The sequence below is a fragment of the Lathamus discolor genome, chromosome 2 (genome assembly GCF_037157495.1).
Source record: "Lathamus discolor isolate bLatDis1 chromosome 2, bLatDis1.hap1, whole genome shotgun sequence".
Classification (NCBI taxonomy): domain Eukaryota; kingdom Metazoa; phylum Chordata; class Aves; order Psittaciformes; family Psittacidae; genus Lathamus; species Lathamus discolor.
Window position 1 is genome coordinate 71704253 of NC_088885.1, and position 22238 is coordinate 71726490.

At 43.1% G+C, this 22238-nt stretch overlaps 1 protein-coding gene across 1 annotated transcript; it reads left to right on the forward strand.

Annotated features, from left to right (window-relative positions):
* Positions 1–1532: 1532 nt before the first annotated feature.
* On the forward strand, positions 1533–11957 carry SSR1 (signal sequence receptor subunit 1). Its single transcript, XM_065667404.1, has 8 exons — positions 1533–1785; positions 3934–4052; positions 4897–4984; positions 5168–5430; positions 6055–6131; positions 7006–7084; positions 8098–8191; positions 10869–11957. Exons 1-8 carry the CDS (start codon positions 1701–1703, stop codon positions 10934–10936), a joined length of 873 nt encoding a protein of 290 aa, XP_065523476.1. The 5' UTR covers positions 1533–1700; the 3' UTR covers positions 10937–11957.
* Positions 11958–22238: the final 10281 nt, after the last annotated feature.

Below are 22238 nucleotides of genomic sequence, written 5' to 3' on the forward strand. Positions count from 1 at the left end.
CTATGACTAGATTAAGTCATGTTTGGCCAAAGATTATTAAGTTAAACAAATTTGAAGACCTTTGCAGGGAAGGTCACCATTGAGTGGGTATTACCTGACTAGAAATACTTTTCTCAGTAGCAGTGGGTGTTCTCCAGCTTTCATAATCATGCTTCATTGTCAGTCAATATTTAACAGCATTTCAGCTATTATTTTCAGCACATTAAAAACATGATTAAGATAAAACTTAGCTAGAAAGGTCGATTTTTGTGTGTGTGTAATTTTCAGGTTCAAAATTGAATGAAAATAATGTGGAAAATGAAAGACAAGACTCAAATGACCAGTTGAAGTTACTTCAAAATATGGGAAGTGACATAACAAGACTCAGATTTTATTGTACACTGCATACAAATTGCTGAATTAACTGTGGGAGAAAAGAGAAAGCTTGGGGCCTAATTTTGTTTTTTTCACTCAATGTCTTGATTGTAGGATTTGGGAAAGCTTTGCATCTCAAAACACCTTGTTTTGTGGAATGGCTTATGGTGCAAGGGGCCTTAGAGATCGTCTAGTTCCAACCCTCCTGCCATGGGCAGAAACACCTTCCACTAGACTAGGTTGCTCAAAGCCCCATCCAACCTGGTCCTGAGCACTGCCAGGGATGGGGCAGCCTGTGCTAATGCCTCACCACCCTCACAGTAAAGCACTTTACCTAATACCTAACCTAGATCTACCCTCTTTCAGTTTCATCTAACAAAAAATCGTTTCCGTCTAACACATGAGCCACTGAGAAGGAGGTAATATATGACTTAAATATACATTGCCTAACACGCTTTAGGAAACTTTCCCAATTAAACCATCAAAAAAGACTGAAAACCAATTATCCGAAAGCAATGCAGACGTGCAAGATGTTAACAACACCTTTGTTTCAGTAATACACTGCTCCTTCCAGAGGAATGGTAGCATACTGTGAAAAAAACAACCAACCACCCAACAAATCCCAGCCACAAACCCCTCACACCTCGTCCCCTGAATTTTTCTTCTCCCCTCGCAGCACACCAGCAAAGACAAACCCAACTGCCATACCCTGCACTGAACGCAACCTAAGCTGAAGGCACAGCCTCCCAAGCCGCCCACTGCCCTCCCTCTCCCACCCATCCACCTGCGGTGGTTCCGACAGACGGCCCTCCCCACAAGGGCGCACAACCTGCCGCGCCACCCTTCGGGCGGGCAGCCTCAGGGGATGCCCCGGGAGCTCCACAGCCCCAGCACGACCTCCCTGGCGCTGAGGACTACCACCAGCTCTTCCCTAACAGTACCTACATCCAAAACTCATGCACCCTGCAGCCGTCTCACACAAACGACAATCCCGCCCGCCCTACCGCTGAGGCAGCGGCGCACTGCGCACGCGCATCACCTGATAGGGCTAGACGCCCATCTCCCTCCCGCCCGCTTTTAGCCCAGCCTGGAAGCGGAAGCTGCGGCGCATGCGCGGGGCGGGGCCGGCGGAGGGGAGACGTGTGTTAAGCTCACTTGCCCGCCGTGCCTCATTCCCCGGCGGAGCCACGTCCGCTGCGGCGCTGAGGGGCGGGGCGGGGGCGCGGCCGCGGCGGGAGCGGGCCCGGATGGAGGCGGTGGACGCCGCCATTTAGCTCGCCCGCAGCGGCAGGCGCCTGGCCGGTACGGGGTGTCGGTCAGCTGTTGCTGCCGCCGCCGCAGTCACCATGAAGCGCCTGTCACAGCTGCTGTTGCTCGCCCTGCTCGCTTTCCCCGCCGCCCTGCTGCTCGGGGGCGCGCGCGGCGGCCCAGGTGAGGAGGGACCCGGTGAGAGAAGGCGAGCGGCCGTTGAGCAGCGGGGCTCTCCTGGGCGATGCAGAGGGTGGCGGGGAGAGGAAGCCGGGGCTTCTCCCACCGGGCCTGGGGAGCCCGGTGCCACCTTCGTGATCCGATCGGAAGGAGGAGGCGGCGGTGCGCGCTGCTCATTCATCGCCGCCGTTCGCGGACGGCAGTGGTGCGCCTCCCCCCATGGCGCTCACGTGGGCCGCCGCTGGGGCTGTCGTCGGGCCGGGCCGTGGCTCCCGGGCCGGGTTCTGCCGTTGTGGAGTCACGGCTGTGTTCCCGCCGGGTGTGCGGGCTTCTCTGGCACAGCAGACCGCGACTCACGGTGTCAGACTGGGCGCTGCCACTGCCCGGGGCGCCGGGCTCGGGCCCACCCGTGAAATCGGCTTCGGGAAGCCACGTGGGCGCGGCTGCCGCTCTTAAAGCCCACTCGGGGATGTAGCAACTGGTTTGTGTGCGTCTGGGCTCCCACTCCCAGGCTGTGCTGCTCTCTGCGGTGAACGGGTAGCAGATGCGCGGGCTGCCAGCCTGCCTGCCCACCTCTTCTCCCTTCGCCCCCCGAGTGTCCTTCAAATGGACGAGTACTAATCTCTGTTTACGCTGTCGTGTTATCTGATTCACGGTCTGAAAAACGCTTCCCTGGTACTAAATCTGGAGAGGCGGCAGCGCAGCCATCTCGTCCTGCACTTCCAGTGGGCTGCAGCACACCCACCCTGTGCGTTAGTTCCTTCCCACCGCGGGCAGCTCTCCTCTCCCGCTATTGCCACATCATCAGCCCTTCTGACATCCATTGAAAGTCTATAAATTAGGGGGCTGAGAGACTGTGCTAGCACAGTTTCTTCTGAAGAATGCCTGTTACTTGTCTGTACGCTGTTCAGATACAAGGGCCTTAATAAAAAAAAATAGTTTGTAAAAATCTTCATTTGTAGACTGTCAAGTTTAAAACGTGGTCAAATAAAATTACAGTAGGTGGTCTTAGGTTAAGTATTGCACGTGGTCAAGCAAAAGTCCTTGAGTGTACTTTCTAAAGACACTTGAGTGCAGAGATTGTATTTGCTTTTTCTAGCTCTCATTGGCAATCCTGAAGTTCTTGTATAGATGTGTCCTGCTCAAGGATTTTTATTCCCCTTAAAAGTTATTAAGTATTTATTTTAAACGTGTACTCATAGCAATTAAATCATTTTCAGGCTTGTGTAACTCAAACATCCATTCATTTCTACTCTTTCAGTTTTGGAAAACGTTAGGTTTGTTAAAACAAAAATCTGTAGTTTTTCTGTACGTTTTAAAAGTTCTCAGCCTAGCCTGCATGTGCTCTAAACTGGAGACAGAACTTTGTCTGCCAATATTTATGTTAGTCATACCCACCCAATGTTTGAATATGTGAGACTCGGCTCCATAAAAGCAAAGAGGCATTGAACAGTGAGATTGCACTTGTCTTGGAGCTATGCTCTGGAGCCATGCTCTAGATCAGGTTTCTTTTCGTACTAGTGTTACGGTTCTGTTGAACATGTGGATATAGTAGTTAATGATATTGATGAAAACATAATAATATAAAAGACTTCTTTATCTTTTAAAACTTTAAATGAGTGCAAAAATAATAACTCTTAAGAACCTGTGGAAGTGTGGTCTTCTGATACTAACAGATGGAAAGGGGACATACTAATTATTAAACTTACTAGTCTTAAAAGAAACAGTACTTATTAATTTTCTGGCAATAGCAATACTTTTTTTGCATTGGTAATGACACAACAAAATCTTTTCATGCATTGATGTGTTCAAAAACTAAACAGTAGCTTTTAAAGCAAGCCATTTGCCTGCTGTGAATTTAAGCATTGCTGTATGAATGCTTGACTTTTTGTCATCCAGCTGTAAACTTTTTGGTTTTGAACTTAATGGCACATAAATAGGTAGTTCAGAAAGTTGTTAGAGAAGGAAAAAGGCTGAAAGATGCACACAGGTGATCATTTGAATGTGACTTTTTGCAGCTGAGGCTTCAAAATGCTGTATTTGACAGATTTTTAAGAAATTCTGAAAAAATTAGGTTGAAAATATGTCAGTTTTCTGTTGATTAGCTAGTCATTGATAAGGTTTTCTTGTATTTGCATTTTGTTTTGGTAGGTTCTGGTTTATTAGTTGCAGCTCAAGATGCCACAGAAGATGAGGAAGCTGTGGAAGATACTGTAGTTGAAGATGAAGATGATGAAGCTGAAGTTGAAGAAGATGAGCCAACGGACTTGGTAATTGTACATGAATGCTACTTCATTAGTCTGAATTAAACTGAAAGTGCTTGAAGCTAGATATTTTAGGTATATTTGAATGTGAGTTAAATAGCATTGTTATATCCACGTAGCTGTTTCCAAGTCTCCACTCAAACTCATGTTCAGTTTGAAGTTTCAGAAGGATTTCTCTTTTCTTCCTAAATTACCAAGTGAAAAAACATATGGGGACAGCCCAGTTTCTGACTACCAAAGCTGCAGTTCACACAAAAGAACACCAACTGAAAGAACCAGGTTCTCCTAGAAGCCCTTTGTACTTGTTTTTCAGCGTAAGCTGAGAAGGGCATTGGGGTATAGGACTACTTCATTCTGGCCTATTTCAGAATAGAATCTTACTGCTTAGTTAACCTCAATATTAATTCTGAAAACCTGGTTTTGCAGCCCATTTTCACTTGCTACTTTCCCAGTCTCTGACACTTATTGATTGTGACTGTATGTCTGTTGTACCAGTGGCCATACTGCTGTTTAGGGTCACTTAGTTCAGCTTGAACATTTAGATTCTGTTCTTTTCCTTCCACCCCCAAACAGAGGTTTGCTGTTGCTTTCTGATTATAAACATTTCAATACAGCTAAATGAAGTTCTGATTAGTCACTGTGTCAAATACAAATAGAAGGATAAATGTTGAAAATTATGCTAAGTGAATGTAGAGGGAGAAAAGACTGTGTGCTAATCCAGCAACAGCAGGAATCAATACTAATGCTTGCCATGGTTGCATGGTTTGATACATGGGATTCTCATGAAACAGGCATGGTCTTTGCTTCACTGTTCATTATAGGATTTTTTCAAAAAAGTCTCTTGTCTTAGACAGAAGAAAAAGAGGAAGAAGACTTGTCAGGAGAACCTAAAGCCTCACCTAATGCTGATACAACCATCTTGTTTGTGAAAGGTGAAGGTAAGAGGTCTGTGCTAATGTACCATCTTCACTGTTGCTTAGGCTGCATCAATCCATGCATAAAAATAAAAAACCCATAAAAATAAAAAAAAAAACCAAAACCACAGTATCTGTTTTAGACACTGTTTAGGAGCAGGTCTTGTGCATGAAATTTCTAACGGTTGAATATCTTTTGTGTTTTAGACTTCCCAGCGAACAACATCGTAAAATTTCTGGTGGGCTTCACCAATAAGGGTACAGAGGATTTCATTGTTGAGTCTCTCGATGCTTCTTTCCGGTATCCTCAAGACTACCAGTTTTATATCCAGAACTTCACAGCTCTCCCTCTGAATACAGTAGTTCCGCCACAGAGACAAGCCACATTTGAGTACTCTTTCATCCCTGCTGAGCCTATGGGTGGTCGTCCTTTCGGACTAGTTATCAATCTCAACTACAGAGATGTAAACGTAAGCCTGATGTTGCAATTAATTTTAATCTTTAATATCAGGAAGGAACTGCTTAGTCAAGTTACTAACTCTTCAGAAAGAGACCGCCTTGTGGTTTTTAAGCAAATCAGAAGATACGCAAGCACAGTAAGCAACTGTCTACATATTTCACAACATCCCCCCATGTACGCTTGGTTCTGTATATTAGCAACCTGAATCCCATCTGCAAACTTAACTTTGAGCAAATAAAAGACCAGTAGTTGCAACCTAGGGGAAGACTATCTGAAAGCATAAATGGGGATTAAAATTGGGGATTCTTTTTTACTGCAGGTCAAAGCTTAATGGGCTTCTGTACCTTTGTGTTTTGATTGCTCTAGTAAAACCCTTTCATATGGAGTATCTTACGCTATAGGAGAGGACATATTGAAGGCTGGATGTGACTTTCTTGCTAATGCCAAGGCTGTTCTTTGTCTTGCACCAAAAAGTTTGCACTTCTTTGGGTTGAGTCGGACCTGCACTGCATATAAACTTAAGTCTTGTGCACCAGTTACTACTTTCTAGAGTTTTTTTCCAGGAACATGGAAAAGGACAAACATTTGTGTATGTGTTCAAGAAATGAATTTAAAATGTTATCTTCTTTTATAGGGCAATGTGTTTCAAGATGCTGTCTTCAATCAAACTGTTACAATAATTGAAAAAGAAGATGGACTGGATGGAGAAACGTAAGGAGGCTGGAGATTCAAGTTTATTCTGCATACTGATAGAACAGGTTATTGATGGTGCCAGAGAGAATAGTTCTTATATCCTAATTTTATTGAATGTTAGGTCTGCTGTGTTTTGCTGATGGTGTAGCAGGCATTTGACTTGTACAACAGTGGACTGAAAATACAAACTTTTTCCCCCAGACTAAGTACTGTATTAGTAACTAGGGATCTTCATAATTGGTACTGTGTCATTGAGCAGTTTACACATCTGCTCTGGCTCACAGAGCTTAAGCCTGGAATACAGAATTTATGTCCAACTCTTGTATTTCAGGTAAAATTACTCAAAACAAACCAAAATGCACAGACTTAAAAATGATTGCATAGTTAGAATTCCAACTGGAACAGAGAGCCAGATAATCAAGGCCTTTTAAAGCTCTGCTGTCAATAAATTGGTATCCTAGCAGTGCCTGGTTTGCAGGAGTGTACTAAAAGCAAATAAAAGATTTTTAAGGCTTTTGTAAGGGGTTAAAGCTGTCACAAACAAATACTGTCTTTGACCCAACATCCTGAGACATGATACTGCAAAAGAGGTCTTAGCAATTACGAGATTTCAGTAACTATTTAGAAGTTCCTGAGTTTATTCAGCATTTTTCAGATGTTGTGTTATTCATAGTTAAAGTTAGAATTACAGTTCCTGAAATCAAAGTCAGAATTACTACTTAATATTTGTTAGCGCTTCTGTTTCAGAATTTTTTTCCCCACCTGCCCCATATGAAAGTTCTTGGGAAAGATCAAGTGGGCATGAGGACAAAGCTAGGCTTAGTTTCTGTGCCTCTCTTATTCTCTCATGTAAAACTTTTAGTTAATGGTTTCTTAAAACTGTTTTTTAAAGGATCTTCATGTACATGTTCCTCGCTGGACTTGGTCTACTTGTCATTGTTGGCCTGCATCAGTTACTAGAATCTAGGAAGGTGGGTAGTGTATTTTGTCTGTGTAATTGTTGATACGAGACCTGACTGATACAAAAAGAAAGCAATTCAGTAATTGCTTCTGGCATATGATGGTACAGGTAAAACTTCAGAAGCTTTACGGTTAGAACTATGACTTTATAGATGACTGGGAAAACCAGAGTGTTTTTAAAAGATGCTCATAACTAGAGACATTTAGATTGCTTATCTAATGCTCTTTGGGTCTGCTCCTTGGCATCATGCTGAAGTGGTTGAGCCAAACTTTTGATACTGTCCAGCCACTGTCCTGTGTGAAGCTGTTCATTCAATACTTATTGGCTAGACTTTCCCCATGCCCTCTTATTTCTATCTGTTAGTTTAATCTAGGTAAAACTTAGCTGTTTTTTCCAGTCTGGTCCTCTATTTAGGTCTTATTTATGCTTTGCCGTAATGTTGATTAGGGCCTTCTGGATTCCATTTATAATGCTATAACAACTACAGGTTTAAGTAAGTGGTCTGGCAAGTAAAAGCCATTGAAAGGTTAAGTCTCAACCTGCGTGCAGTGCGTAGTTTGTCTTTTTGCAGTCAGGTTTATGATGCTTTGGAAGTTTCCCTTGGGAAGAAATATGGAGTAATTACTGTACCTTGAAATCTGTTTTGCAAGGTGACATGTGAGAATATTGTGCCAATCTGAGAAAGTATAACAGAACTGGTCATCACATTTTGATTAATCATCAGCCATTTTTTGTAACAGGTATAATGAACTTCCCCAGGCATGCATGAAATCTTGATATCTTTGTGCAGAATAAGTATTGCAAACCCTTGAAAGGGGTAATGTCAGGCTTAGGTTGAATAAATTGCTAGTGGTAAAGATAGTTAAAGCTAAGCTACAAAGACAGCTTCATACATTGACTAGCCTTAAGTTTGTGTTTAAGTGAAATAACTGCAACTGACTAAATGTAGCATTATGTGTTATTTCTAATACTTGCACTACCAACACTTTGTGGAAAGAAAATCTTACTTTCTTGAATTTTCAGAGGAAAAGACCAGTACAGAAAGTAGAAATGGGAACATCAAATCAGAACGATGTTGATATGAGCTGGATTCCCCAAGAAACTTTAAATCAAATAAGTAAGTAGCCTGCCTTCCACAAACCAGAGCAAAACAAGCTTCCTTAATCAATTAGTTGTAATCAAATAAGTAGCTGATACCAATTTCTCAGAGCAGCATACCTCTCTCCTAGGGAATAAAATTGTCTAAAGTTCTGTGCTTAATGGTTGTAGACTATAATTATATTAGCAGCCTGTTTTTTACAGAACATATTTCACTGGTTGATACAGTAATGACTATCAGTTACTTGAACAATTTGTTCTGTAGACTCTTTTTCAACAGTATAAAATCTTTACCCAAAACCTGGATCACAAAGGATGTTTAAATAGGAGAAAATATCTGTCATCTCAAAATTTCTGTAAGTTGCTTGGAAGTTTGCCTCTAGATCAGAGTTTTAAATAAGCATTAGAAGTGTGTATTAACTAAAGCTACATGAAGACTTGATGTTAATGTCCTTCACAAGTCCAAAATGACTAAGATCTACTTGGTACCTGAAACAGTAAACCCAGTATCTGATTTCTTTAGCCCATTTGTGTGTTTGTGGGTATTTCTAACTTCTCTTGCTGTTTCTTCTGTTTTGCTTTCCCATGGCTTCAGTGCAGAGTAGAAGAGGTGAGGCAAACTGGTGATCTAAAGAGTGAAAGTGCTTAATCTGTTGTCCATGTGATAAGAAGGCATGGATAGGAGTACAACAGCTTCCTGCATGCAGTGATTGGTGATGCAGCATGAACAGTAAAAGATTACAGAACAGATGCATGCAACCACACAAACACATTTTCTATACATATAAGTTACGTTTTCTTGTATTATAAAAATGTGTATGTATTATTTCTGGTTAAATTGTAGTAACATAGTTTCAGTAGAATATCGCTGAATTACTATTGTCTCCTCTTAACAGTTCCCAATACCCTTTATCTAAAATGCAGATGTGTATCTTGCCTGCCCTGCTACTTTAGTGTAGTGTCAGGCTGATGTTACATGACGGAGGTGGAGTACTGATCATGACCAATGGCTGAGCACATCTTGTCACAGTGAGAAACAAACCTGAGCCTTTGGTGTAATTTTTAATAGTGAAGCATATCTTCTTGGTATTCCTTATCCCAGGTGAATTCCTATCACCATCAACATTGGCTAGATAGCTGCTCTTAAAGCACATCCTAGACAAAGAGAAGTGCTTTGAAAACCCTTTGCAGGAATTACCTTTACTTGAAAAAGACCACTGTTTTGATGAAATGAGTATATTTTGATCTTTATTCAATGCAGAAGGGCTAGAGACCTTAGCTCTGATAGGAAGTTGTGCTAGGAGTTGATGACTTCACTTTTTGATTCCTTCACCCTTCTTAACTGTACTTACAGGTATAATAAGGGCTATACCTTCAAGTGTTTTACTTCAGAAAATGTAAGCTTTCTTGTACACTGTCTTCTGTGAGACACAAGAATGACAGTATAAAAATCTAGACACAGTAATTTGAAAAGCCTCAATCTAGCAAGGAAGATGGAAGCTCTAAATGCTGCTTTTTGGTTTTGGTTTCTTTTTGTTTCTCTTTCAAAAAGCAAACCGTCTTTAAATGGGCTCAAAACCTGGCATGTTTTGGTACTCTCTCCATCCCTTTCTTAAGATGAATAGGTATTCAGATCTTAATAACTGAAGTTGATTAAAACCTGTGAGGGTTTTCTAGCTCCGAGTTAGTTTGAATTGGATCTCTGCACTACAGTCCTTTGAAATACATGGCCTTCAAGATCCTCAGAGGTTCTTAACTATTTTAGTGTTGAAAGACTCTTCATAGTGTACTGGTTGGCTTGTAATGACAAGCTCCTTGTCTTCACACATACTCAAAACAGCAAAATTACTGGAGATGGTTCTGTTTAAGAAATAGGTGCATTTTTAAGTGAACAGATACACTTAGCAATTGTTTTAGCACTTCATACGAGGTATTGTAGCTTCTCTACAATATTACAAGGACTGAAATTCTACCTACATAAGGACCATCATTGTAAAGGACAGCTGTAGGCCTGTCATAAAGTCTCAAATGTTGATGATGTTTCTGGCATCCAGTGATCATACAGCTAAAGCTGGGTGGCTTCCCCATAAGGGATATCTGATCACAAAGTGACATCTTCATAGTTAATTGTGGGTGCTTCCTGGAAGTACGTTTTTTTCACAATCTTTTGCTGTTAATCTCTATAAACATGGCAGTACTTCATGAAAAACAAAGATGTCTGAGGGAGGGTCAGTCACATTCTTCAGGCAGACAAATGAAACCAGTATTGATCAAAATAATTCATTAACTTTATAAAAGTGTAATTATTATATGTGATGCTTTTCTAAACAGCAGAGCATGTGGTTTCATCAGGAAATGGTGGGGGAGTTGTTTTGGTTTTTATTGTGTTGGATTTTTGGGTTTTTTGTGGTTTTTTTTTTTTTCATTTTAGTAACTGGCCAATTGAACAACCTTTGCCTTGGAGCTGCATGTTACAGAATAGGAACATTATATTTTGTTCTTCTATTTAGTATGCTAATTATGTAGTAGTTAAAAAGCCTTAACAAGTTGTTTGAAGTGGCTTTTCTGTGGTGGTGCATTGCACTAGAAGGGCAGCTTGGCTTCTGTTAGGGAGGGAGAAAAATACATGGTCACATCATATCTAATCTGAAGTAACTGTAGCAGCTGATAAAACTATCTTCTTTTTTTTTTTGTAGATAAAGCTTCACCGAGGAGGTTGCCCTACAAGAGGGCACAGAAGAGATCAGTGGGCTCTGATGAGTAAATTTTAACTAGTACAACAGTTGAACCTTTACTAATCCTGCCTGTTTGGGTTTTTTGGATTGGAGTAGTGCAGAGAATCCATACCACCATAAGGAAAATACTGCTAAACTTTTGGACTGAACAGATTAACTGAACGGTGTTAATATTACTGAAAATGCACTTCTCTGGTTTTGTTTTTTTTTTTGGGGGGGTGTGTTTTGTTTTTGATTTTTGAGGGGATGGAAGGGGGTGGTAGTCATTAAGATTTATGCCTGCGTGTGTAAGCAGTTGGTCTTAACAGAACTATGTTACCTGAAATGTGCCTTTAGAGTTCTTTGTAATGCTGGCTTGTCATCTGTACACTGTCTTGGAAGGGATTTTCTCCTCCCCCTAATCTGAATGTCTAGTGACTTAATTGGTCTTGATTGTATCATGTCTGTATCAAAATCTGTATGCATTTTTTCAGTAACTTATTCTCTCCAGTGTGCACACACTGAAGTTTGTGTGCGTGGTCCTACTTCAGTGTTGAGGCACTGATCATCTAGGTTTCTGCATAGTTTGCATTCTAAAGGCACAATTGGGTATAACTGCTTGTAGTGGTAGATATTTTGCTGCTGGCTTGATCTGGGCATGCAGTGACCTAAAGATCTGAACTTACCTGCATAGATGTTAGGAATACTCTTACACAGCAGCAGAACTTGTGAAGCATGGAATTTGTGTGCTGAATTGGTATTACTACATAAATCTTTTTTATACCAAACTTGTTAAATGTTAGTTATTGAGTTGTGCCAGCATCTTAGGTATTCCAGTTATAGTGGTAACTCTGCAGTGTTTACTCAAGAAATTACTGAATAAGCCACAACAACTTTTCAGTAAGTTCTTGGTTCTCTCACAAAAACTAGAATGTCATACGTATCAAAATGTGGACTTTTCTTAGAGCTTTACTTGGGGCAAGGACTTTGCATTTTCTGTGCACACTTGAAACTGAATTTGAAAAACTGTTGGCTTCAAATAATCTTTTTAAATGCAAACTATTTAATTTACCCTTTGCAGTTTTTGAATCTCAAAACTTTTTTCCGCTGGTCAGTACATTGGTCAGAGTTATTTTATCACCTTTTCTGCTAGTAACACAGGTGCATACCCATTGTTAACTACATGTTAGTTCAGTACTAAAACAGAAAAGCTATATGCAATCAAAATGGGATTTTCTTTTGTGGCAGGCACAGCTGTGATTGCCAGGTGTTGATCCACATCCATTGCATTCAGGAACTTAACTGACAGTAAAAAGTAGATAATGCAGAGGTGTCAGCTGCCATTCAGGCACTTGCACAAGGCTTCAGTTGTTGCATTATCAGCTGTATCTCTTCCTGGGTGTGAAGTTGTCTGGAAGGTGGTTGAGTTCAGGAAGAGGCATTGATCTGAAACTTCTGTTTTCTTCTTTTTCTCCCCTTCCTGATCCCCATATGTGAAAGCACCTTTATAGATCTAAACTTGCTCTGTAGGGACTGAGCTGCTGAGTCAGTGAATGCTGAGCAATACTTCCAAATCATGTCATAGCAATTTTGATGCCTCTGAGCTCTGAAATGACTATCTGTACTGGCACTATCTTACTATATACTTTTTCAGAATGAATTGTGAAGATGTTCTTGACTTACCTTGCTATGGAAGAGATCAAAAATAAGAAAAGCAACCCCAAAGGTGCTTTGGCTTCCTGATAGTATAACAGGCAGAGTATTTTTAAGTCAAGATTGTTGAGTTGTCATACAGATTGTTTAGCAAACAGTTGCATGCTACCTTCATAAGGAGGTATCTCCACTCAGATTGTGTGGAACAACTTTGTTTGCCATTAGTGATGTAATCTGACTGGTCATGTGGTAGGTTTATGAATTTATATTTCAGTTTGCATTGATGCCACAAAGTGTATCATACTACATGCATTGTATACTAAAGCCCCTATAGCTGTTGCAGCACCTGATGTACTGAACTAAGTTCCTGCTCTTGGATTAGGTCTCTAACCTGAAATCAAAATATATATATTTTTTTTAACCTTCTTGTAATGGATAGTCTTAAACTGTATACTGTAATTCTTCCCAAGAGAGGAAAAGTACTGCTTAGAGAGGGTGATGATAAAAGTTACTCCAGATGCAGTGGTACTCCAGGAAAAAAAGACAAAGGATCAGAACAGAGGGTATTAATTTGTAATATCCTAGTTTTATTTCTTCAGATGAATAGTTTGGTCCTTACAGATTCAGTTCTGGAGCAAGTTAGGCCTTCAGAAATCTTACAGTGGCCAGGACTTAAGAGAAGCTGAAGGACTGAAGCACTGTACAAGTAAGAAATAAGTATTTGAGGGTTTTGGCTTTCTTCTCTGTACTCAGTTAACATCCAAATGCTTAAGTTCCCAGTGTGAAAGAAGGAAGTATATAGCTTAGCAACTCGCATAGGAACTAGCAATAGGAAAGTCCAGTTGTACCAAAACTGTCTTTCTGATCATACTGCTTCGCATTCACTGTGGAGGGTTCATAGCAACTTTCTCAGCCAGTGCAGTTCATAGGAACAGTGGCCAGCAGTCCACTACTGCTCATGACAAATGAAGTAACAGTTTTGAATTCCTTGTTTCTTGTTAGCTTGCTGTAGCTGAAATTTAGCAATAACACTGTGTACAGTGGTATTTGAACTTCGGCATCTCTTACGTTATTTTTAGTAAATAAGACATTCTGCTACAGTTTGATTTCTTCAAATGGGAGAGCACAGTTGTTGCTTTATCCTGTCGGTTAACAATTTTTATTTCGGTACTTCAATTTTCTACTCAATTTTTAAACACATACTGATAGCTTAGTGTCAGAGATATGTTACTAGGTATCATTATCAGCTGAGTAGGGTACGGTTTCATTGACATTAAGATGGAAAAGCAACAGTTCTGGCTGCCTCTATGCCACCCCTTTCCATGTGGCAGCACACACATTTGTATAATCCAATGTCCTTAGAGGCCTAGTTTTCAGCAAGCGTACTACACTACCACACAACTGCTCATGTTAGGTAATGAGAAGAGGAACAATGACTATGAAAGATGTGGGCTAAGGTTTCTTCCATATTAGTAAGAGATGCTGAAATAAGTTTTTAGACCATAGATAAGCTGTGGCCTTAGTGTGAAGGACCACTGTTCATTCCTTTCACAGCTCTTTAGCCAATTAAAAAAATTGTAGAGACTTAATGAGCCTATATTTGGGGTAAGAAATGGCTTTAGAGTTCATGTCTACCACGGTAGCAAATCATCAATTTAGCTAAACTTGAACCACATTTGATACTTGTAGCCTTGTATGCTGCCTGCTTTGCGACAGCAGTTCTTTTTTTCCCCTGTATCATTTAATCTGAGAAAGAAGAGTGGCTGCTGTCAGACTAAAGGATGAAGTATCATCTTATTCTTCATGTAGAAAATAATTAAATTGTAGGCCATGGAGACAAATGGAGCAGACTCCATGGCAGTGCTTCTGCTTGTTTCAGACACTTATGCTGAACATCTTCCTTACCTTGGAATGAATATAATTAAAAGCCTCTTTGACTCTTTATTCCTGGAACACGTGGTGCTGAAACAGTTGTTGCAGTTGAAAGCTCTGAAGGCAGGGAAGCAGCAGGAAAGTCAAGTACTAGCATAGGCTGGTCGTCCTGTTTTTCAGTGTGCCTGATGTACTGAGCAGCAGTTAAGAGTCTGTTCTCTTTCTTTCTTCAAAGGAAAGACAGTACCTACCTCATACGAGTGACACAAGGGCTGTTTCAGGAGTGTTTTGATGTTACTTGAGACTTGCACAATACATGTCCATGGAGAGAGTAAGACATAGTACTAGTGTAGCTTGATGGTAACTACATAGATTCATGTTATACCAGTTTAATCCCCTCACTGAACAGAATTCAGCAGCTTTACACCAGGACTTTTCTTAAACAGAGGAATTGCAGTTCCAGAGGAGAACAAGGCCAGAAAGATCTCAGCTTCTGCAAGAGTTTATAGGTGGGCTAAATAACATTCTTTTGACATTTTTCATTCTTTTGACATTTTTCCATTTATCTTTAAATTTTCCATGGGATCTTTTTTAAATCAAGTGATATTTGTATCATTTATGATTGATTGTGTTGATACAATCAACAGTCAGTTTAAGAATGACTCTTTTGGATTATTAAGTTCAGATGATGTACTGCAACTGAAGTGTTAATGTTTACTTTCTTACCTGCTGACTTGTGCTTATAAGTGAGATCAGATCTCTTGGGGGGTAAAAAAAAAAACGACTGCAGGTTTTTTTTGTAAAGTAAACTTGATTTTCCTTTTTTAGCATTGTGTAGCTTTTTTTTTTTTTTTTTTTTTTTAAATAAAGCATGAGAATGGCACCAAAAAGCCTGAGTGGGAGCTGGTGCTCTTGTCCTTGATAACCAGCCTGTAGGAGCAGATACGCAGAGTTGAAACATGCTGTTCTTAACAAGCTGCTTTGCTACGAGCATATTTGGAATGGGAATAATGAGGAAGTATTCTGTGATGTTTTGGACAATGGGCTAACAGTAAGATTAGAGTTCTGTAAGAATAAGGGGAGGGCCCTGGGAAAATGTTCAGTAAGTTCTTGAATCCTGATCCATTCAAACTGAACCATACTCCCCTGCATTTCCAGAAAGAATAACCTATTGTTGAACTGTAAGCACCATTTAAGAATCTGTTAAGATTCTTAAAGGCTTCTGAAGTATAAGGTTATACCAAACCTCATTAGGTGCATGCTGTTGTCCAACCAAGAACGCGCTCACGTTCCAGGCAGTAATACTGACAGTAGCAGTTCAAGCAGGTGTACTGCATACAAGCAGAAGGTAAGTTTTTTTTGGGGGGGGGAAGCTAGCAAAAGGAAAAAATGGTGTAAAAATAAAAACCACCTGTATTTGTGAACCATTTCTGTGGATAAATAAGGGAAAATTAAAAGCAGATCTATTTAAGATGTACTTTTAGCTCCCAGAGAACATAAAAGCAACTTTTAAATTTGAAGTCTCCCTCATCTTTCTTTGATAAGATGAAGAGAAATTTTTGAGACTTCATCCTGGCCTCTGTTCTTTCCAGGTCAGTTGCTATAGTCTTTAACTTCAGTAGGCTGGCTTTCTGCCCCCTCATGTTCATAATCTTGAGGATAAATTTATATTAACTAAGATGCAGTAAGATTTCAGCATGACAACATTCCAATCTTCTAACTGGTGGGAGAAAACAAACTTACCACACCTTGCCTCATCACTTTGGGTCTGTTCAGCTTACATGGAAACCACAGTTTGTCCTGCCTTAACTCACTTTTCCCTGTACCACTTAAATTGACATAATGAAACTGTAACTGGAGAGCTGGATCTTTCACACAGCAGGAGTTAAATGTACATAGCTGCACAAGCAAGAGGAATTTTCAAGATAACTTCATTTAGAGTTCTAGTAAAACAGATACAGCCCTGCCCTGCAGGGCCTGGATGGAGTGAGGCAGTACATTTTCATTCAGATGGAGCTGTATGGGTGGACCATGTGTGACTAAAGCATTTACCCTGAAGATAAAATACAATGCTGGGTTCGCAGGATGGAATCATTATAGCCAGCAATACCAAAAGTTGCCAGCTGAGGGATCACCCAAGCCAGTGACGGCCGCTAATGGTACCAGATGGGCTCAGGAGAGCTTCAGTCCAGTCTCGAAGGGCAGCATTGTAGATAGGCCGGAGCAGCCACGTCCACCTTTTTTTAACCATTCTTTGCTCTGTCTTGGTCACCGAAGTAAGTCTGACCCTTTCTGTGCCTCTAAGTAAGTCTGTGACAATGTGAAGCTGACACTCTGAAAGCTGTCAATACTAGTGTCCTGCATTTGCTTCCAAAAATGAAAATCGGGGCTATAGGCCACTAAAGGCCCAGCTTAAGGCATTTCAGAAGCAGCAATAATAGCGATGCTGTATACACACTGCCTCTTTGTCATCTGGTTTCCTGATCCTGGGCTCCTCAGCAAGGTTTCCTGCAATTAAAGCTAGATTAAATTGAGCCTTTTAACTCCATGTGAACCTGGACAATGTTGAGACACGAATAGGTCTGCATTCTGTCTTCTGCTGGAATATTTTTTCCGTGGAAGATGAATCAAACATTCCTGTCCATCCAGAACCCTGAAACATACATACTTCCTCACATGAGCCTAGATCCACAGCACTACAAAGCGAGCAGTCCAAAGGGAGGACCATGGTCGATGCCAGCCTCAGCTGGCAGGCCCACCAGTAAGTTTCCAAAAGAGACAGAAAGAAAGAACAAACTGTCTTCTGTAGCAGGAGTCTGCACAGAAAGGAGGAAAGTCTTAAAATACCCTATTGCGGGTTTCCACTGGAAAGGAAGAGCTAGGATTTAAATAGCTTCTGGTGACTGTCGCATACAGTATGACATACATTGCCACCAAAATAACAGGTTATAATTAGAAGCAAGTGTAAATACTCTAACAAACTTGATTATGAAATGTGTTACATTTTCCTTGGAGCCACTATGTAAGACTTAGTTAATGCTTGGTTAGTGGTACTAGTGGTTCATTCATACAGAGCGGAGGTGTTTCTCACAGCTGGAAATGACATTTTGCCCAACTAATCCTAATTGGTTGCTACTGTAAGCAACCTGAAAACTAAGCAGCACGTCTTGCTGTCAGGCACCACAGGAAAGGCAACCTTTCAGAAAGAAAAAGACCCCCAACAAAATGTATGAAACAGGATTTAGCTTGTGTTTTAAAAACCATGCTACACAGGGACCATCTCCTTTACAATGTGTTGTTAGTGTGACAGGCTGTGCTGCTGCAGCATCCGATTGTCACTCACCCTCCCAGCCAAAAACCATGATGAGGACCATCTGTGAGGCATCAGTTGCAGTCATACAGCCAGAACCATCACCATGGCGGTGTTACTCCATTCTCATGCAGGGCAAGATGTTCCCCCTAGGTCCCACTGAGACTGAACTTCCTTTCCCCCGTTAACAAGAAGTGTCTCACTGGGTGCCCTGGTCCTTCAGTTAGGTGCAGCACCCTGTGTGCTTAGTCCATTTTTCCTTTAGTGAGGATCCCCAAGGGCCATCGCTCCATCACTACTATTTTGCTGTATTTGTAGAACTGCACCAAAACAGATGGCACTGATTCACTGCAGCAGTAATACATATAGGCCACCAAGGAGCCACTGACAAACTGTGAAACATCCCTCAGCTGCAGCTCAGTAAAACACTGGCACAGGAACCCCGGGAGGAGCAGCTATCACTTTAATCAAGTGTTGTTCCAAATGAGTACCTTCATTTATTAGCAGGTGTTTTACAGCTGCTAAAGAGAATATTTTGGTTCAGAAAAAGGTTTCAGAACTGTTTATGAGAGGTGCATTCACCATAAAGCAATAACCAAATGCATTAAAAGCAGCATGTGGCTCTGTATCCTGTGCCGAAGTGCATTGTCATGAAGTGCACAGGTTCCTCAGTACCCCAGATCCCTTCCTCTCCCTTATCTGCAGCCCTGGGAAGCTTTTCTGACCAGCGCAGTGTTAATGCTGAGTTTCAGGTGGCTGCGCTACAATGTCTGGTGGTTTTCAGCTCCCAAAGATACTGGCAGCCACCTAGACAGGAGATGAAAAATCAAACCCACTTGTCTAGTGGTGCAGGCTTCACAGATTGCTGCATACACACAGGCAGCTCAATGCTTTGATTTTCTCCACCTGTGGAGTACAATGGACCTGATGTATGTAACCTTGAAGCCTGTGAAGCCCCAGTCATATAAGCACCTCAAAGGCAGTGGATGGAATGGTGTTCAGTATCCTGCCACTACAAAGGGATTGGCAAAGTGAGCAAATGCACAAGTATCACTCAGCACATGTCCTCCCATGTTCTACTTCTTCCCCAGCCACTGCCTGGGACCCCTGTGTACCAAGGAGGGCTGCATTTCAGTAGAAACAGAGGAAAGTGGCAATGGAAAAGGGTATGGGTTTTGTTTACAGCCAGGTTTTACCCACTTTTCCATTCCTAAGCACAGGTTACATGGAAAACCTTGAGTTGCAAACACCTGGGAGAAGTACTTACTGGTCAAAGCAAGCCTATGTCTCATAACTAGCACTGCCATCAGCCTAAAAGGAAATACAAATACTTCTGGGTGCAGATTCATTAGAAGTCAGATGATGCTTGTTTAGAACAACAAACATAGCTGCAAATCTAAGCCGTTGTCCCTGTCTATACAATCAGATAACAGGAGATGGGAGGGAAGGTTAACAAAGCCATTGTTTCGGTTACCCAAATGTGACTGAACTCACTCCTGTGCAGTCCCTGTCTGAGGGCAGGAGCTGCCAGTCCTGTGTGCGCACACACTTGCGGAAGATCAGGTTTTGTACATACTTGCTGCGAAGAGGGTGGTGAGGCACTGGAATGGGCTGCCCAGGGAAGCTGTGAGTGCTCCATCCCTGGCGGTGTTCAAGGCCAGGCTGGACAGAGCCTTGGGCGACATGGTCTAGGGGGGCTGGAACGAGATGATGTTAAGGTTCTTTCCAGCCTGAACCATTCTATGAGTCCATGACTCTGTGTTCTGCTGCTCCTCCCATCCCAGCTGCGGGCATCACGCGCTGCAGTAGAGCCACCAGCCGCGGTGGCTGGCATTCTGTCCAAATCCTTGCCCGTTTGTACGAGCACCTCGGCCACGCTCCCTCTGTGCTTACAGGCTAAAAACTATGGATGGGAAGCGGGCCCACAGCAGAGCCGGCCCTTACTGCGTTAAACTCTGCCTCTGGGAGCAGGAACACAGATCAGGCCTTCCATGATGAAAAGCCTTTTCCCCAGCAAACCGCTCTTACTTACAGCCTCCTGCTCACTGGTGTTTGTGAACTGCCTCACGGCCCTTTGCAGAAGGGCACTAGGGGAGTCCAGACACTGTCACAGCAGTGCATTCCCAACGCCCATCGCCCACTTTCCTCATACAGCCCTGGCAGTTTTCCCTGCCAGACGAGATGAATCTGGCGCAGGAGAAATAAACAAGCACAGCGAAGGAGAAAGCTATTTTCAGTTCTACTACTCCAAGGACTGCTGCAAGGTTTTCTACCGCGTTACACAGTGAGGTTCAGTGAGCCAGAGAACTCTTCCCACTTACTCGTATTTAACGTATGAAAAACTCCCGCTTCCTGTGAATGGGGCTTTTTAGACTGAGGGGACTTGAGCACTGGAAGCAGGAGGCAGTAGCAGAGTCTCTGGACAGCCTCGGCAATGTTCTCAACTCATCCTTACCTTATTTCAGCTCGACAGGGCTATTTCAGAGTCATCCTGAAACGAAGGCTTGGAGGCTCCGTAGCCCCTTACCTAGGAAGACCCTGAGGGTTTTCATTGCCCTAGAGAAATCTATCAGCTTTTTCCACTGTCAGGCGCTCCATTAACACATGTGTGCACAGATAATACACCACTTACCTGAGGCAGCCAGCAACAGCAAAGTAGATGTTCCTGTATCTTTAAGCATCCTATTCCATGTGGTAATGTGCCAGGAGCCTGCATCTTTGAGCAGACCAATGCTCTTCTCCTCCATCTTTGTCCCAGGTGTGAATCCACCCAATTACTTGGGGGGAAAGAAAAAGATCTTTCTGGAAAAACAACCCTAGAAACATATTTTTACAATACAGAAACTGTTGCTGCTTCAGCAACACACAAATACAGCGCTGGTCCCCTTATCCTACTCTTCCCTCCCTGCCTTGCTTTACACAGACCTCATTGCCCAGGTGAGGGCACTGATGAGGCCTCAGCGCACAGGGATGCTCTCGCAGCCTTTGCCCCTGGACAAGGTGAGAGGTCCTAAAGCGCCAAATGGTTCTTCCCTGGAGCACTCCTGTCTGTGCTGTTCACACATCCTCCTCCCTCCGGGCAAACGTGCACAGTGCAGTGTGAACGAGTCCGTAGCTTTCCACGGGACCAAGGGCACGCACCGCAAGCATCTGGCACCCACAGGAGAAATACCTTGTGCTTACCTGGCATAAACGACCCTTCTGGGTGAGGAGGGGTTAGACACCTGCGGCTGCATTCCCAACCGCGCAATGCTGAGCTGAGGCGACCAGGGCAGACACCAGCGAGGCCGTGCTGGGAAAGGCCAAGAGCACCAAATGCTGGGTGCAAGTCCCTGCATCTGCAGGACACGCTTCAGGCTCTGGAGGGGCTGCATGCGGAGAGTGGCTGTGTACCCCTCAGCAGCGCTGCCCGCTCGGGAGCCCCGGCTGCGCTGGACCTTCCCTGGGCTGTTTCTTGTGAGCTGTTCCTTGTTTCTGTTCCTTCATGGCAGCTCCTCCCTGACAGGAAGGAGCTTTTCAAAGCCCTCAGAGTCAAAATGCGTCTGTTCCCTTGTTTGAACACACTGGAGAGCAAACCCCCGCATCTCCCTTACTGCCCGTGCGGCTGTCGCAGCACGGGTGCAGCGAGCCTCTGCTCTGCATGGCCGAGGGGAAAGGAACCAGAGGGGAAAGTACTTGGCACAGGTCCCAAACTGGCGAGCTCAAGTGACCACGGCACCAGCAGACACCGGTGTTGTGCAGGTTTCACTCACTTCCCTTCCTGATGCTGGCTGCTCGGGTACACGTCTGGGAAGTGCTGGCGGGACCCATTTTCCCCCAGCCCAGCAGTTAGAGATGTCCTGATCAAACAACCCGATGTGTTTCTCCAGCCTTTTCCTGCACTGTCAGAGCGGGTGATGAAGGATGGTGCCTCTCAGACTGTCTGACACACAGGAAGTGCCAGCTATCCCGTGCCAGGGTCTGGTGTCTCCCTTTTGCAGATAGTCCCAAGCCCCAGGGTTTCCAGAAGTGACATTTTAGAATCACAGAATAGTTAGGGTTGGAAAGGACCTCAAGATCATCTAGTTCCAACCCCCCTGCCATGGGCAGGGACACCTCACACTAAACCACGTCACCCAAGGCTCTCTCCAACCTGGTCTTGAACACTGCCAGGGATGCAGCATTCACAGCTTCCCTGGGCAACCCATTCCAGTGCCTCACCACCCTCACAGCAAAGACCTTCCTCCTTATATCCAATCTAAACTTCCCCTGTTTAAGTTTTAACCCATTACCCCTTGTCCTGTCACTACAGTCCCTGACGAAGAGTCCCTCCCCAGCATCCCTATAGGCCCCCTTCAGGTACTGGAAGGCTGCTATGAGGTCTCCACGCAGCCTTCTCTTCTCCAGGCTGAACAGCCCCAACTCCCTCAGCCTGTCTTCATACGGGAGCTGCTCCAGTCCCCTGATCATCCTCGTGGCCCTCCTCTGGACTTGTTCCAGCAGTTCCATGTCCTTTTTATGTTGAGGACACCAGAACT